The 18,582-nt window shown below is 47.6% G+C and overlaps 1 protein-coding gene across 1 annotated transcript in view; it reads right to left on the minus strand.

Annotated features, from left to right (window-relative positions):
- Positions 1-18,582, minus strand: part of LOC116229460 (gamma-aminobutyric acid receptor subunit gamma-4) — a 32,520-nt gene that overhangs the window by 9,956 nt on the left and 3,982 nt on the right. The window contains exons 2-3 of the mRNA XM_031593933.2: positions 17,446-17,594; positions 17,175-17,242 (exon numbers count right to left, since the gene is read on the minus strand). Of these exons, the coding sequence (XP_031449793.2) occupies positions 17,175-17,242; positions 17,446-17,594 (217 nt within the window). The remainder of the gene's footprint in view (positions 1-17,174; positions 17,243-17,445; positions 17,595-18,582) is intronic.

Genomic DNA, 18,582 nt, shown 5'->3' on the forward strand with positions numbered 1-18,582 from the left:
TGCACGTTAAGCTAAAGCAAGTTAAAAGTGATGGCGTTGCCTCCACAGACGATTCAAAACAGACACGAGGAGGCACAGTGTTCCCTTTCAGAGTCACATAGCTTGGACAACAACAGTCCTCAAAGCCAGGTGCACAAGCATGCCCAATGCCTGAACACAGGTGGTGGGGAAAGACCCCTCCAGCATCTGAATGCTCTGAATCACAATGGGTACAGCTAGGAAGTGGGGTATGTGGTGATGGAGGCATGGCTTATGTTGTGAAACAGTGAGATAGAGATCTCTGGAGGCACACAAAGAAGCACTGGCAGAGCACAGACAAGAAGGGAGTGAAAGCCCAAAAAACCAACACTCCTTGGGGCCATTTTCTTGCTGGATGCTGGGGCCAAAATAACACAACACTTGACATTTATCCCAAACTTCTGAAAGCCCTGTTGTAGTCACTACAAGCTTGCATTGCTCCTCCTCAGGAATAGGCATAGCAGAAAGAAAAAACAACAAAAAAGCAATGATATATCTAGGTTAGATGCCACCTATCAGATCTACCACTTAACTGGAAAATCCTGGGACATCTCAACATAGGGTTGGCTGCTCAGGTCAGAGGACCTGCTGTGAAGTTCATTATTCAGGTCTAGGACAACCAATGCTAAAGTTTCAGTAGAGCTGAGGGTCAGGCATCCCAGGGGTTTAGCACTTGCTGTCAAGCCCAGGCTTTCAGAAGGGATCAGCATTAAAGAGCTCCTCTTGTGCCATTGACAGCCTTTGCAAAAGTGTAGCATACAAGTCATTCAGCTCTTCTGAAAAATCAGAGCTGTTATTGTCACTGTCTTGTAGTTTGATCTAATTTCAGTGGCTCTTATTCATGAGGAATAGCTCTCTAGCTGACGTAGGTCCCTTGCCTTTAGAGGGGAGCCCACTGGGAAACGTTGGTATTTACAAATGTATTTTCATTCAGAATTTTCGGAGATAAGATTTATACGAAAACGTATAAATCTGGTATTTGGGCATCTCACCAGTAATTCTGGCTATTACTATGAATAATTCACTGCCTTTTCTGGATGGTCAGTCCTCTGATCCTTTTGATATTGCGCTTTTCACATTCCTCCTTCCTCCAAGGAAGTATTTGTGAAGGGAATGCTCTGCGGTTCCACAAGGACCTTCTGACCTTGTGCTTCACTTCTCATTAGGAGACTATCACTTACATGGCTGGCTGCAAAGCTGCCCAAAGCACCAGCACTGAGCAATAAAGACAGTGTGGAGCGACACTTTTTCTTTCCATGGATCCTACTTCAGAAGACTCACACCACTGTGTTACAGCGAGATCCATTCCATGGAGCTGAACTCCCAGAAAACAACCTGCTGCTCTCCAAGGGACCTGGCAGCAGAATGAGCTCAACCCCTAAAACTTAAGGAAGTGCTGTTTCTTGAACTCCTGCACCCGTGTGTTCTGTCTCCGTCACTGATTCATTCTCAAGCATCAGAAGGAGACTTCTCTACACCTCAATTTCCCATGTGAAAAAAGGTTATTGTAAAAAACGCCTCCACCATTACGGTACCATCTGCTGTGCGGCACATGGAGGTTGTTAACTTCTCTGTAACAGCATGGGCTTTTTAGGATTTTTCAACAGAAGGAACCAGAGAAAAAAAAGAGGTCTCACTCTAAGAGTTGGGCTGTGCCATTTGAATTACATGTGGAGTAGCACATGCATTTTGATGTGAATGCAATCTTACACCAAACTTCAGTCATAAAATAATATAGTAATCTATCAGGAGAGCAAACACTGAAATACATTGGAGCACTTACATACCATCACATGCTTTATCTAAAGCCAAGGAACACCTTGCATCATCAGCACTGCTGCCTGTAGGGGCTTGGATCTGGTCAGCCCTCCAGCATGACCTGCTGACTACTGTGCACCCCCCATCAGCAGACACTGCCACACAGTTGGCCCCAGTTATCTCCTTCCTGTGCGTCCTCTCTCACCTCTGTGCACACATGGGGAATCAGCCAGCATTTCCAGTTGGATTTGACCCCAGGAACTCAAATCAAAATTAAGTTCCACCCTGTGGAACACATAGCCAGAGCTAATACAGGTTAGGGCTGCCCAGTTTCAGACTAGCAGCTTAAACTCACAGGGTTAGCACGACACAACCTGAAATCCACATTTTGCATTTTCAGGTTACCTTGTGCATCAGATAAACACAGTTGTGCACTGCCAGAAGATCCTTGTGTTGTGTAATTTGCAAATCGACACCTGTATTGGCACCTGTCCCTCTGTATTCATCTGTGAGATTCTTCCTCTGTTTTATTTAGAGCTCAGCTTTCTGACAGATTCCGAAGAGAAAAGGCAAAGCTGAAGATAAGTCTTCCTAAATTAGGATAAAGTTAAAGATTTAAAGATTCATGATTATAATTATTATTATTATTTTGCAAATTCAGTTTTCTGGAGGCATGTGGGGGTTTTTTGGTGTTTTTTTTTTTTTTTCTTTGCATTCTATAGCAGCAAGAAATCTCCAAATAGAGGAGACGGAGACCAAGAAATGGGTTCTTTCATTTTCCTCTACTGGAGAGAGATTTTGGAGAAATCCGAAATAACAACTGGGATGAGGAATTAAGACCCTAGGTTCATTCTAGCTTTTATTGCTCTGATATTTTTCTCTATTTGTGGCACCCAGTTCCCTCTGCATCTCCAAGCACATCCCTTGTGCAGCACAACAGAGCAACCTGCTTGCCTGGAAAGCCTGGCTAGCATTTCAGGTGGGCTGACATGAATTCGCTGGGTCCACGCTGTTACTTCACCATAGAGCTAAACAAAGCAACTATTTCAGGCACACCCTTTGGGATGCTGCGCAACTCAGTAAAAATCTCAGGAGATATTGGAGGAGACCCAGGAATGGGGTATATTTCTTTCAAGGCCTGGTGGGTGCAGCTCACGCTAGGAAGCTTCTCCTTCAGATCTAGCCGCACTGAGCAACTCCCCACCCACACAGCCTTGTGCAGGCGAGCATTTCCCTCTCCACAGCATCCCACGCATCCCTCCCTGCCTGCAAACAGATCTGACAACACCTGAGCTGCTCCCTGCAGTCAGCTTCACATTGGGGGGAACACACAAAAGGTCTAGAGAAGCTCTCCATGCTTTGATAGCTAAATAAAATAACCTTATTTCAGAATAACCTTCAAATCTGATGCAGAATTTCTTGTCCACCGAGACTGTGAGCAGAAACATCCTTCTAGAATGATGTGTAAGCACTGTTAAAAGGCAGCAGAGCGTACTTCTACTAACAGCATTGGCTGATGCCTGCCAGAGGTTGGGCAGCACCAGGATTCCCCTAGTCCTGCCACTGACCCACAGCAACGACCACTTTGCTCTGAATGCTCCCATGCTCTGGTGCTGCTCCTAAATGCAGGCTGTAATGGAAAGGAAGGAATAAACCTCCAGTGCGACAGAACTGTGCAAACCTCAAACTGAAGGGAGACTCAGTTTTGTCTTCCCAACACAAAGAGCAAAAGAAGGAAAATATAAGTTCCACTATGTCTGTAAGATCCTCCTCTCCAAATCACATCCCAGAGAGCTCTCTGGCCACGATGCTGGAGTGACTGGGGGAACTCTCAAGGACAACAGGAACAAAGCTCCAATGATCTGCGTTTTCAAGGTGACACACTGAACTTCCCATCTGTTTCAATTCTGCAGCGCCGTCCTTGTCTGAATGTCTTTTGCCTCTGCCCAGGGAATCTCAGTTGAGACAGCATTCTTTTTATAATACAATCTCGCTGTTAAAAACCATCACCACGTCCTATGCTCTTGTCAGGTGCCTTTAAACAAGTCGTGCTGTACACGCTGTGCTGTCGATTGCAAATTCCCCAATCATGGTTTTCTCACCTTTGCGGTCCCTGCAGATAGAACCGGACAGGGCTTTCAACACCAAACTCTGCCTCCTGAGATCTCTGCCTGCCAGCTCCCACACACTTCTGCTCATGCCTGCTCCCATGCATGTGCAAGCAGGGACACAGTGCTCAGTCCCAGCTGCACAAAAAGAGACCTAAACTTTGAGATATCTTTCCTGTAGTGCAATTCCCTGTCAGAGCTTCCTTCACATAAAACTGGCAACAGTGGTGAGGATGACAAATAGAGTTACAGATTCCAAAATAGGCAGCTGTAGTTCTGGTAACTTCCAGGTCCCCAGCTGCAGACCACCCTAGGCCATAAAAATTAACAGGTTTGCTGGCACAGAGCGATTTGAGCATGTTTGAGTGCTAGCCATCCTGCTTTTCAGTAACTCCACTGACCAGGAAAAGCAAGCTTTTATACCCACCAACAAGCATAGACTGCTTCTTTCCCCTAAACCCTTCAGTCTGAGCTATTATCTTGTAATGCCACGTACTGTCCTTCGGTGTGTTATCTCATTATGTGACACCCCCAAGACAGGTGATGATTTTCGTTGTACCTGCTCCTCTGTTCATGGGAACGTAACTCAGTACACAGAAATCTGTCACTGTGAACTTCAAGGGCACGTGACCCAGATGTGTGTTTTGTAGCATCTGATTAACAGTCATTACCCAAAGGATCAAGGAAAGTCCTTGAGTCGAGACATGACATCAGCCAGACTCTGGTTTATAGAAGCACGGTCTGTCTGCACTGTCCCCGACAAGGCTATTATTGAAAAGACAGAGGCATGGGATGCTATATACAGATGGGACAGAATTGATTAAAGAGGAAGATCCAGAACACTTAATGAAGTACTATGCAAAGCACCACAGGGAAGAAGCTGCCTCCTTTCAGTTTGTATTCACATCACCCTCAGGACAGGGCATGGCCTGGGTGGAAAATGATGTGTAAACTCCTTCAGAGCCAAGCAGGGATGCAGCCCAGAGTCTGTGGTCTCTAGGAATTGCTTGGGTTGCTTGCAAAGCAAAGCCACTCGTGGCTGAAGTGTTGTTTGCATATCAAACCTTACCTCTGAATGCATGACGTCGGTCTTACAGCAACTCTGAGCCAGAAGAAGAAAGCAGGTGTCAGGAGAGACAAGGTGAGGACTGAACCTCATAAGATAATGGTAAAAGAATACTTAGCACTTCGGGCAGGTGCTCTTGTTTATTTGTCCTTTAAGCTGATAGGTTATTTGATGAGATTTCCTTTGAAAGGGCTAAAAGCTGAGCCTTCTCACCGTATGCAATTAACTCAACAAGGCTGCTCCCCCAGGACAGCCTGGTAAGATTCAGATGAGATGCTGGAATTCCTTTAATTGCCCCTCCCATTCCCATGCCACTCACTGCAATTAAAATGAAGCACCACTATGGGCAGTCTGAAACTGCCCAGGACTGCAAAAGTAGCTGCTGCAGCCCCCTGCAAAGTGAGGTGGGCAGTCCCATTAATCTCCTCCCAGGGAGCACAGTCCAGAACATCTTTGGAAAGGGTGTCTGGGGCATCAGACCCTCCTCATGGGGACATCTGCAAGGCTCTTATTGCCTGGTATATGGTCTTTCCTCCAGCTTGGACCTGCTGTTGCCCCACCTCTGCCTCTCACAAAAGCTGAGGCAGGAACAAGAACTGTGTCCTGCTGCAGGGAAATGGCCCACAGATGAAATGAAGGAAAATGGGAAAGTCCACCAAATGGCTAATAAATGACATTAAGCATGTAGCTGTATTGTTTCAAAGCACTAAATCAAGCATCCTGCTGGGTGTAGGGCTCACCAACTGGATGTATGCCTCCGCCTCCAACCTGACACCTCATGCAGAAGGGACTTTTGGTACAGAACCACTTTTTTTTTTTTAACCAGACCCCAACATAGCCTGGTTCACCCAATGGACTGGGAGGTATCAAATTCAGCACTGTCTCTGAGACTTAGGCTCTGATTCTCACTTACACCCAGTTCTTTCTGCACTACTTGGGGGGAGCTGAGAATCTTACAGAGGCCAAGTAGTTCGCTGCAAACTGTAGACCTCTACAGTGGTCTCAGCATTCTGCTTTCATTCACCTCCTTTCCCTATCCCTCTCTGCTCTCCCTTGAGTCTGTAGCTCATGACTCTGCTTCTCTGCCTCATCTAGAAGGCATCGCTACCCTGCCCATACACCCCCACGAACAGAAACAGCTTCACTGACAGTGGCCCTATTCAAGCATCACATCGTTTCCCACCCCCTTGCTACCTTCTTGTGGGACTTAGCTTCATCGAGTAAGGCGTAGGCTCTCCAGGGCAGGAACTGTCTCTCTCTATGGACTGAAACATGCCTAATGATCTCAGCTGGATGCTAATTCTCATGCAAAGAGAATAAAGAAAGTCCCTCCCACTCCAGACTTAATGATGGAGAAATTGCTACAGAAGCTGTGATTTGAGGTCAAGACGGCAAGGAAAGGGTGGCAGAAAAAGGAAGCCATGAGAGCTTTGTTTTCTATGTGGATCAGAGCTGGAAGCATCCTCCCAGTACAGAAATTGCATAGCATGTCACAAAAGCATGCAAAAACAGAGAGGAAAAGAATGGGCAAATGATGTCAGGCAGTGTCCTCTTGTACCAACAGACTCCTACTATGGCCAACTGCAGGAGTTTAGGGACAGAATATGTGGAGTAGGGAATGCATTACAAGCTTCTTCGAACTATGCTCTCCTCTGACTGACCTACTTGCTCCCAACAAGCACTGAGCTCTCAAACTGCCTTTTCATGCAGCATGCTGGCAGGACGTCCTGGAGAAGCAATGCTAACCACCAACCATGGGAGCTGTGCTGTAACTAGGGGATAAATCACAGTGTGTGGTGGGCCAGCAGACTTCCCAGGGCTGCCCCACATGAGAAGTCATAGAAGCATTTAAATTGGAAAAGACCCTTAAGATTAATCCAACCATCAATCTAACACTATCAAGTCCACCACTAAACCACATTCCTAACTGTTACATTCACAGCATAAAGCCTCACAAGGAAAAAGCCTTGGGTGGGCAGCATGGCTCAGCTCTCCAAGAATCAGTGAGCCAGGATGACACCTAAGAGACAGAGCCCATGTCCCAGATGCAGATGCTACACTGTCTTCTCACTGAAACAGGTCTCAGAGGGCACAGTGCACCTCCCTAGCCCATGTCCCTGGGTTAACTGTCCATTGTAAACAAAAATGTGCTGGGCAGAAGGAAAACCAGTATTTGCATGTAAAAATCCCTTTCTAAACCTCATCTCCAAGGAAAAATACATACTTAAAATTAAAAATAAATAAATAAATAAATAAAATAAAATCTGAGAATCTGAGGAAGTTCTGCTTATGCAGAGTGGGAGGGCTTTGTGCCCTCTGCAGAAATCGTCACTCCTGACACTGTTCTCTCCTGGTCCTAGATAAAGAATGAGCGTACTCTGCTCCAATGACTCTTTCAAGGAAACCTGTTTCATCTTGTCTCTCATGCCCCTTGCTGTGCTTGCCAGCTTTCCCTCCTGGCCCTGCCAGTTCCTCAATTTAGCTCCTTCTCTCCGCTTCATGTTGTTTTTCCTTTCTCAGTTCTTTTCAAGCAACCATAAAATCACAGCCCAGCCTAATGTGATTTCAAGGGAGCACAGGCTGAGAGAAGCAGCTGAGAGAAAGGAATCAGGTTACAGAAGAAGGACAATTTCTGTATCAGTTGTTGAATATTCAAGGACAAAGCAAGCTGGACCGCAGTTACAGAAGGGACGTCAGGCCAAGTGACTCTCCTTTCCAGCAACACAGCCACACTTCAGCCAGGTGTGACTAACATTTGGAAGCCAGAACACCAGCCACTGGGCAAGCAGGACCTGCAGCTCTGATGCTCCAGGCTGCTTACTTCCCATAGCATCTGGTTGCTGCAAATGATTGTTTGGCCCTATTTTTGTTCTGTATAGATCCATTCTGTGCATACTCCCCTTCCAAAACTCACCCCAGCTCCTATAGAAGCAGATCCAAGAGGAAGTGTTAGAAACAAGGCTTACTGTGTTCATGGCATACTTGCTCTGACCTCCCCTGTTCCCAGCCACAAGGTGTTCCCTTTCCCCCACTCCTGTGTTTTGGCTCACACTTACCCCGTGCACCTGCCTGGGAGCCGCCACTGCCACCTGCCATTCCAGATCATCAGATGGCTGAACCATTTCCAGCTAACTGCAGGCCAGGGAGCAACCACAGAACCCTCACAACAAAGCTCTCTTTGCATGAAAATGGGCATAAAATGTCCCCAGCTACCAGCAGCTCCATGCCACCAGCGTATGCCCAAGGCTGCTGACCAAGCTCACTCCTGTGCCTGCAGTGCAGCGGGTGTGATTTCTCCAGAGTTTGAGGAGCTGTTATATTTGGCATTACTGGGACCTGTCTCAGCAACACAGCTGCGAAATGGCCACAGCAAAGCTAAGGGGCACTGGGGAAGGCTGGCCAGCTGTGTGCAATACAGCTGTATGGCTGCAAAGCCCTACCTACCCCCTCATTTGTGACCCTAACACATCTCCCACCAGCACAAAAGGCTGAAGACTCAGGCACCCAAGACGTGCATGGGGGGAGGCAGAGAGAAGCAGAGTGCTTCCACAGCCCCATGTGGAGGCTCAGGCCTGCTCACATGCACTTTGTGTCGTGGGTGATTATACAGCAGCCCCTCACTGACAGCCTCATCACATGAAGCCAGGGTGAGCAGCCCTGTCCTGACACCATAAGCTCTGTCTCCATCTCCCAGCACCTCTACTGGGATGTAACAGACCAAGTATTCAGCATTTAGCATCAAGGCACGGAGAGGTTTGTGATGCATATTGCCTGTGGTCCCCCACGGCTGCTGAATTTGGAGAAACGTGCCATTTCACTGCACACTTACTGCAGGCAGATTTCACGCCAGCCTTTAAGGGAGATGGTAGGATGGCTTCATCTGAGGGTGCAGGAAATAAATAGAACCAATATCTACCGAAAAAACTTTTCTGAAAATAAACTAAAAGCGTCAAAATCTAAAGTGAATTACTGCAACCACATCGTTTTGCTTAGAAACTTTTTTTCCATCAGTAAGCTAACAAAATATTTTGCTTTACCCTTATCTGATTCATTTCAACTTCTATTTCCCAGTCCTCATTCTGATGCTTTAGTTATAGAGCAGAATTTATCACCATATGAAAAGCAAATCAAAGCATTCTGATGACACCACATGTAAATGTTTTGGTTGTCCCTCAACCCATTTGCCCTCAGAATGCTGAAGAATTTTGTCTGTTTGTCCCAGTTAAGGTGGGAGGAAGGAGCGAGAGCTTCTCCCCCAGTGCTGGCTGTGAACCCCAGATCACAAACCCTCGCCTCTACCACCACACTGACTTTCCTCTCATGCACCTTAAATATCCTGAACTCTCCTGTGGAGAGATCTAAAGCCTTCAGCTCAGATAAATCAACTGCCTTAAAAATAATTCAGCCCATCAAGTGACAACTATTGGTACAGCTCAGAGCCTATATCTTTCAAATTTGACACAATAGTGCTTTCCCTTTGACTTGGAAGAATCAATTTAATGAGGTTCAGAGCACAGATTAGTACTAGAGTCAAACACATGCTTCCTGGCCTGGCCACAAATCCATGTCTGTGCTGAGATGTCAGCCTCTGGGTACCTGAAGAGCAGCTCCATTAGCTGATGGGTTTGTGATGAAGACAGCCGCATCCGCACTCCTCTCAATGAGCTGCAGCTGTGTGGCTGCTCCAAGCCTGCATCTCCCAGCCACATCCAGGCAGAATTCCTACTTCTCTTTGATCCAAGCTACTTCCACACCTGTGCACCCCAGCAAAGCCTCTTCTGATGCTCTGGCAGAGGGCAAAGCTCCTACTGACTGAGATCGCTCAGAGATGTCCCTGCAGTCTGGCTACCCCAACCAGAGCAAGGAGAGCTCCCTGCTTTTGGAAAGCTGTCACTAGAGTCTGTTAACAATGGGAGCCCCGGTACTGGTGGAGACCTCTGGAAAGGGAGGCCTAGATGCAGTTCCTGTGGCCATGAATTATGTTAGAAAGGTTTTCTGTGGTTAAGAGTGAGGAATTGCACGTTATAACACAAGCACCTCAGCTCACCACAGTAAACATCCTTCCTTACCTGCAGGGGCTACCAAACGCTGCATTAAGATTGGATGATGAAATGGGAGCTTTCTCCAACAGCTGGCACAAAATAAATGCAGAATTGAGCCATATCTGCCAGCAGAAGGCCAGAAAACAGATCTGTGAAAGAATTTACAGAAGCCACTTTCTTAATTACTTGCTTTAGGTCTGATTTTTGAGTGGCCCTGTGAGGATCCAGGAGTTGCACTCAGTAATCCTTACGGGTCCCTTCCAACTCAGGGTAATCTATGAATTATGAACGCTGGCTTATCTCATGCTGCCCGACATCTGCAAACTTCCTGAGCACCACATTTACACCAAAAAGCACAGATGCAGTCACCATCCCCATTTAGCATCTGACTGGGAATGTTAGTTAACTCTGGAGCTTTTGTCTCTGAAATGCCTCCAAAAAACAGCACTTTTCCTCTCCTGAATCCAACTGTCCAGGTTTTCATCTTTTATTGAGCTCCAGATTTTAGAGGCAAACCCCCAGCTTTTTGTTCATCTTTGCTGATAACAAACTCCCCGTGTTTTCTGCACAATAAACAGCCTATAAATAAAATGCCGACATGGATGTCACACAGAAAATATCTGGAGGGGATTAGTGTATGTTCTAGATAATAAATGGAGCTGGTTGAATTATTCATAGTGAATAAATCAGCCCTTATCTGGTTTGGGAGCAGACCCTGAAACTTGTGAAGCTCTTGGGATACGTTCAGGGTGGAAGTAACTCATTTATTTCATTAGACCTTCTGTGCAGCTCATGATTTGTCCCACACCTAACACACGACTGCTGCTATTCCTCAGTGGCCTCATGGATTTTTTCTTAAGACAATGACGAACGTTGGCTCCAGGAGGCCTGATGCCCTTCTCTGCCTACCCAACCGCACCACCATGGGAACATGAGCGGCTACATGGGGAACAGTCCCTCTGCTAATGCTTGGGCACACAGGGCCAGGCTCAAGCAGCCGATTCTGAATGCCAAGGAGTTGAGAGATAGGAGCGCTCTGAGCAAATGAGTATTTGTGGAGCTGTTATAAACGCACCGCCGGCCCCAGTGAGGAGCTGTGCCGAGCCACCACTCAGGCGTGGAAACCAATGGCCAGAAAAAGCACCAGGACCCTTCATACTCATTTCCATTTCTACAGCATAGATCTTTATCGCGGACCAAAACCTGACCTTGCTCATTACATGAATGTGTTTCCTATGTTGTGCACCAGGCAGGCCAAGAGCCGCACGTGGTGCTGGCACATCACTGCTGTGCACTGTAGACACTGCAATCCACCCCAGCCGTGGGTGCATCTGGGCTGTTGCCTCCTAAACAGATGATTTGTGAAGCGTGTTTAAGTCCTTTCAGTTGAGAAGTGCTGTGCAACCGCTGGAGTATTATCAGGGAAGGAGGGGGAGGTAACAGATTCCCTTTACCTATAGGCTTATCTTGCGCTCCAGAGCACAACATTCAAGCATCTTAAAAAGCGAGCCATTTTCATTTCATTTCCTTCCTACTTATTCCAAAGCAGCTGAAGCTAAGTATAATCAAGACTTAAGTGTTCCTCAGAGCCAGACAATTATTACCGGTCTCGCTTTCCCCATCTATTAAGAAGAAATGAAGATATTAACCCGAGCCTTGCAGCCTGACACCAGGGCTGTCACTCAGGGCTTCCCACAGTGCCTCCCATGCTTGCTGCCTTCCCACAAACCCAACTCGCTCCTCAGGATGCATCTCCACTTCAGAATGAGATGCCACTAAATGTCAAAGTGCTCTCAGTGAGGCTTAGCCCCGTAGAACCCAGCTCACCTCTTGGAGATCTTTGCCCTTACTACTGAGACAGCTCAGCCAGTCACAAAGAGCTGCCAACTCACCGCACACAGTGGCACCCATGGGGATTTTGTTCCAAGAGCCACACTTCAACCTCTCAACCACCTGCAGCTCCAAGCGGGGAGGAAGCAATGAGGGCAGCCCCTGCCTCCCTGCCCCATTCACTGAGCACCCAGGGGTGGGGACAAAGATCCCCGGTCCCCCAGGGCTGCAGCCCCCTCCTCACCGCTGCCCCATGTCAGCTTTAGCTGTGGCAGCTCGACCTTCCCTTCCGGCTCCTCGGGGTTTCATGAAAGGAGTCAGTGGGGAGTTCTCTTCATTCACGCTGTGCTTATACTTTTAAATTATAAAGTGTGTCAAATGAGGATTTAATTTATAGTTAACAAGACAACGTTTGTAAATTAATTATTCATCATCTGATAACGAATACACATTTCCCCTGTTCTTCCCCCACCCCTCCTCCCTTCTTCCCAGGGTTTCACAAATGCATCATACATGCAAATCTATTAAATCTATTCTGCAATACTCTAGACACGGGAAAATATGTTCTTCATCCTCAATTTCGTTAGCGTGTTGCATGGTAACTACTGCAGCCAGGCACAGCATTATGAATTTAATCGTGCGTAGCTTCTCCTTCCTAAAGAGGGGAGGGAGAGAATATTCAACACGTGCATTTGGACATCTCAACCTCCTTGGGTATCAGTCTCCCCCTCAGTGGGGGAGGTAGGAAAATAATTTGCTGCAATAGTGGAGGCAGGAGCTCAGTGCTACCCCATGGAAATCGCACACTCTTCAGGAGCAGCAGAATCTGGCGATCCTGGTGAATGGCAGAGCCCTGTTTTGCTCTTTTTGTCTTTGGTATCATTAAGACTAACGTGGTCTTTTGTCAGGTTTGGCTACAGAATTGCACACACAGGGGCATCTTCTCTGCTTTTAACACCCTTACACGCACCACAGAGGAATCTCTCCAGCACCAGAACCTTCACTACCTCTAAGTCTGAGCACCTGAAGACTCCAAGGCAAGCCCTTGGCTGAGAAGCACATGTTCCTCCGCTTGGTCAGGAGGCTGCTGCAGTGCACCATGTTCTCTACGTAAAGTCCTTGAGCCTCACACTTGGTTTAGCTCAAGAAAGAAAGAAAAGCACGTTGTAACTCAGACCTCAGGGAGGAACTGGAGAGCAGGAATTTCTCCATTGTCAAGCTGGGAACAGAAGCAGTTTTTTAGTCCCACCCATGCTGACCCTCACAGACACTTCATGGGCATCCTCAGGACTGAAAGGCACTCAGCTCCAACCTTTTTCAAATGCTTTATTTCTACAGAACCATTTCCTGAGTGTTAAGCATCCCTAAAGGAAGGTGATCCAGAGCTCTAGGTGCCCTTGACACCAGTTAAAGCCATAATCTATAGAGATAATGCCATTACTAAACAAAACGAGGAGCAAATACCTTCAGCAAACAACCAGTCAGTGACAAATTTGAACCCAAAGCCCCATCCTTATATCCCCAACTACCACAGCCCTCCCTGGCATCTCTGCCTGCAAAAAGACTTAAAAAAAGCAAAGCAGGTTTTTGCACCAGGCTTAGTGACATGCCAAGGACACCTAACACCGCCTGCGTTAATGAGAATCTAATTGGGCATCCAAATCTGTGGCACAGCCTAGAAAGCTAAGCACTGTGGGTGATAACTCATTTGGCTTGAGGTGCTGCTGGCTGGCACCCAGCGGCAGCAGGCGGCACTGGAAGAGCTCACAGCCATGTGCCTTTCCCCAAAGGCATCTTCTCAATACCCCAGGAAGCCCAGGTATCTCAAACACAACAGGTTCAGGGGAAGAGGAGCCACTTGTACCCCTTTGGAAAACCCACCCCACTCAGCAAATGGAGCACGAAGCACCGGGTCCTGTTAGAAGTGGCTTATCCTCACACCTTTTCATCTCAGCCTTACCCTGTAGGATTGTATTCTTCTGTAGGCCACAAGCTCCTAAACCCTATTGCTATTATTTAACCATCTCTTTGCTTTCTTTCTGGTGACTGCCCCAGAGCTGGCACTGCTTAGAAAGCCCTTTTCACAGAGAGAAGAGAATGTAAAGTATGCTCAAGTACCTAAATAGGAAACAAGACTGCCATTCTGATCTACAACAGATACCAGGAAATCACTTTACATTTCTTCCCCTTCCAAACCTGCCTGTGTTCTGCTGACTCCTGAATGTTAATGTTATTTATGACAAGTGATTGATGAGAAGGATGCAGAATTCACACCCGGCACAGGGCATTTTCAAATCACCTATTCATTTTTAAGGACCGGAATCAGTTTTGCATCCTGACATGATTTATCATTTGGAGGTTGAACAGCAGCTACGCAGGACCAACTTCCAAGCACTGACAGAGCATCACCAGGCAGAAAGCAGCAGTGAGTGGTTAACCCTGTGAGGAGCGAGAAAAAGATCACAGGACACCAATAGTCAAACTGCATTGCTTTCCTGGAGCCTCCTCCTCTGCCAGCACGTCAGACACTCCTGCAGCCTTCAGATGTACAGGTCTAACCTAGCAGCCACAGACACAGTGCTGTATTTCTTAAGGCAAAACTAGGTGTTTACCTTCTATACAGTCTGGCCTCATGCAAGAGAAATGTTTACACCCAAGATGCTGTCATTGCAAAGAGATCAGTGCAACATTTCCCCTCCAGTAGGCCTTTCAGCTTGCACGAGGCTCTGTGTCTGCAGCAGGCACCACAGATGCACAGGCAGAGCAGCTAAAGGAAATCTCACCATGGTTCTCAGGAGAGATCCAGATCTGAGATTCTGGTTCCCTTTCCCATGGAAGTGTGCATTCCCTCAGGTTGTGTACGGGAAAAAGAAAAAGGAGAGATCAGGTATATGGGACAGGCAGAGAAGGCAGAGCTTCCCTTACAGAAAAAGCTCTAGAAATGGGAATGGTACATGCCTACTAAAGACAGTCTGGATCATACACTTGATGCCAGCCTGCCAGTAGCTGGCACAACCTACTGAATGACTTAATTTGTCACATCATTGGAGAAGAACAAAAGGTGAAGCAGCCAAGTTCAGCCGTGACACTGTGGCAGCCTTGTTACAGCCCTTTTCTTGTTCTTCAGAAGTTGCAGGTGGGTGCAGCCTCTTTTCTAAGCCAGGAGAAGAATTCAGCAGTGCAGATGGCAGAAGGCTGCCAACCAAGGTGACAAGTCTTAGCTGTCCTCAGGACCTTTAGTATCAGCCCAGCATCTCAGGAAGGAAGGTTAAGCTCAAGTTTGAATCAGGAATGCCCTTAAGAAGTTACTTCAGAGGATGAGGCAGAAGACATGCCCATAAAAAAGCCTAATTGGGATGTCATATGGAGGTGTCTTCAGATCTCTGGCCACTGCTGGCAGGAAGTCCTGTGATCCCTTCAAGGGGCAAGGATGGGCAGGGAGCAGCAGAGACGGCTGTTTTATCTGCCTGATTTCACAGCGTACCAAATAACTGAACATGCCTGAAGCCCCGGTATTTGCTGCCAGACTATTAGCCCAGCAGATCGAAAACTACTGAAGGACTGGGATGGACGTACATACTTCTCATATATGCATCACCATGGCATAAGCTTTGTTTCTTAGGAAACCAGACTAACAGTGCCTAGTTCCTCTGCTTTGGAGAAGAGCTGGACTCTGAGTGGGTTCTTCTGAGCCACTCTCTGCTCCCCACCCCCCGTGTGGTCATGCAGATCTCCAAGAGGATTGGGGTTTCCAAGAGATCTATAAAGAGGTAAAGGAAACAGATGAAGAGGAAAGGGAAAACATGAGGAAATGTACTGTGGCTTGGTTTGATTTCCGTGGCACACCTTCAGGCAGGTCAAAGCAGATGTGTGCTGGCAGCCAGGGGTGGCAGCCATACAGCCTGTTGTTAGGTACCATGGGCTGTGGTTCTTTTTCCAGGGATCAGACCCACAAATACAAGGACAGAAAGGGCTGCTTTGAAATGATTTTGGGATTGAAACTTGTCCTACATCTACAGTGCCATTCCTCCATCCCCTGAAGACATTGCTCAGTGAAAATATTCTACGTGGGAAAATAAAACAAAAGTGTCCCCATCCTGAGAATTCTTTTTCCACCCCCCTTTTTTGGGGGGGAGGGGGGCTTATTTCTGCTTCATTCTGCATGAATAGAGACAAAAAGAGTCAGACTGTCCTGGCTCTCTCCCTTGTCCTCTCTATCACATAGCCCCTTGTCTTTCAAAGTCTGGCAGAAGATGAAAAATGACTTCACACTGAAAACAATAATGAAAGCTTCCTGTGAAAAATAATCAACACTTGCTCTCCAGTGCATGGCCTGGAGGCTCTGCAGAGCGAGGAGCATCTCTATTGAGTGTTTCCAGAGCTCCCAAGGCAGCAGAGGCTTGAACCATGAGCAGAAGCCATCACAGTGATGGTGGCATTATCTAAGACAGCAGGAGCAGAAGCAGAATATTGCACATGAGGTCCTCCCTTCCTGCTTTCCCCTCCCAGCATCACAGGCTTCCTGGGCACCCAAATTTCTTGTCATATATAGCAACAGTTTCTCCCTCTCACGCTATTACAGCATGAGATCGGACAGCACAGTTCACCTGAAGCATCCTGGTGCCCATGTTCTCCCTGGCAGGGCAAGAAAAGGCACCAGGCAGAGATGTCCATCCACACATGACTGGTGGAGATGAGAAAGCTTGTGAGGATGGCAGGATCACTGAGCTCACCTTGCTCCTAACTAGGAATAGCAGTCAGAGCACCTCTTCCCAGGGAAATCAAACAAATCCATCTCTTAGAATCACAGAAACGGTAAAGTTGGAAAAAACCTCTAAGATCAACTGGTCTAATCATCAGTCCACGCCCACCATGCCCACTAACCATGTTCCTCAGTGCCACATCAACTTCTTCTTGCATACCCCCAGGGTATGTGACTCCACCACCTCTCTGGGCAGCCTGTTCCAGTGCCTCACCACTATTCCAGAAAATAATTTTTTCCAACCTGGACCTTCCCTGGCACAAATTGAGGCCATTACCTATTACAATTACCTGGGAGCAGAGGCCAACCTGCACGTTGCACAGTCTCCTTTCAGGCAGTTGTAGAGAACAATGAGGTCTGCTTTGATCCTCCTCTTCTCCAGACTAAACAATCCCAGTTCCCTCAGCCACTCCCCTTGTGCCCCAGACCCTTCACAGCTCCACTGCCTTTCTTTAGACATGCTCCACAGCCTCAATGCCTTTCTTGTAATGACACCAGCAGGACACAAGCCAGCAGTGAGGGCCAGCTGCCCCCCACATCCCATGCCCTCGGTTGCACTGCTCTGCTCCTATAGCAGTAACATCACTCACCATTTGGATGACAGACACAGGTCCAATGCTGTTCACGTAGATATCCACATCGATAAAGGTGGGCTTGACTGTAAAGAAAATAAAACAAGTGTAAAAAGGGCCAGAATCACTAGTGAAGGACTAGGGAGAGGTATAGGCATGCAGCAGGGAGAAGAGAGTGGCTCCACCTGACCAAAAAGCCCAACTACAGCAGCCTCATTCTTTTAATGGAAAACCTGGGCCAGGTCACCACCCCCTGCCAGGCTGCCCATGAGAGCTTAGGGACACTTACTGCCAATGTCAGGCCTCAGCTTGTTATCATAGTTCTTCAGCAGTGAGTTGAGGATCTGCGTGGCATCTGTCTCCTGTGCCTTGGGGGTGAGGACCCAGGTTTTATTGATGCTGAGGTAATCATAATCATACTCCTCTGTGCTCTCACACCTGGAGCAGAGACAAAAGAAACATCACTGTGAAATCTCTCCGGTGCTCAGTGGGAGTGGGGGCACAGCTAGGTTTCAGAGGCACTAAAGGGAAGGGAGGATGATGATGATGATGAGTATGAAGAGCTGGGAGATCTCCTCTCAGCAGTACTGCAGAGATGACACACCTCTGCTCATTGCAGGATCCCAGCTAGGGGCTGCCTGCTGACCCCAGGAGCCTCAGCTGGTCTCATGGCTGCTGACACCTGGAGTGGGCATCTTCAGGGGAAGACAACAGAGACCAAACAGTATATGGGGAAAAAAAAAAAAAAAAAAGCATTTTTAAAGAAAACACTTCAGAGAAGAGGTCCTAAAGCCACCAAGCAGCACCAGGCACGCAGCCATCTGCCCTGCGCAGATCCTGGGAAATTAAAGCCTTATGCAAACTTCTTTGCCCTCAGGCCACGATCTGCCACAACCCATTCCCTGCCCACCAACCCTTCCTATCCACTTAAAGATGGGGAAAGTGGAATATCTTTCAGTTCCAAGCCAGCATTTGTCCTCTTTTGGACACATTGCACCAAGCAGCAGTTTCTCCCCATCCCTATTAAAAATGCCCTCTCTAAACCTTTAGTACCACCCCTTTTCCTAAAGGAGCTTTCCTGCTCCCATCTAATTAAATTAGGCCCACGTGGTCACGGGGAAAGAACAAACCATCCACTACCACTCTGGGCAGCTCAATCACGATGCTGTCCTTACAAAGACACAGCCGTACAGGTGAGAGGATGCTGAGAGATCCTACATCCCACCCTGCTCATCATCCGCCGTGTCAGCATGTCCCACTGCGGTGCCAGGCAGGGGCTCAGCAGGAGCTGCCTGCTGCTGACACCTCCCAGCTGGAGCCCGCAGCTCCGAGGTGTGAGCGGGCACCTCCCTGCACGGCTGCCTTCAGCGCCAGGCAGATGATGAGGGGAAAAAAAGTGTTACGCTGACGTGTTGCCATTCGTTTA

The sequence above is a fragment of the Phasianus colchicus genome, chromosome 14, assembly GCF_987193195.1.
Source record: "Phasianus colchicus chromosome 14, bPhaCol1.hap1.1, whole genome shotgun sequence".
Taxonomy (NCBI): domain Eukaryota; kingdom Metazoa; phylum Chordata; class Aves; order Galliformes; family Phasianidae; genus Phasianus; species Phasianus colchicus.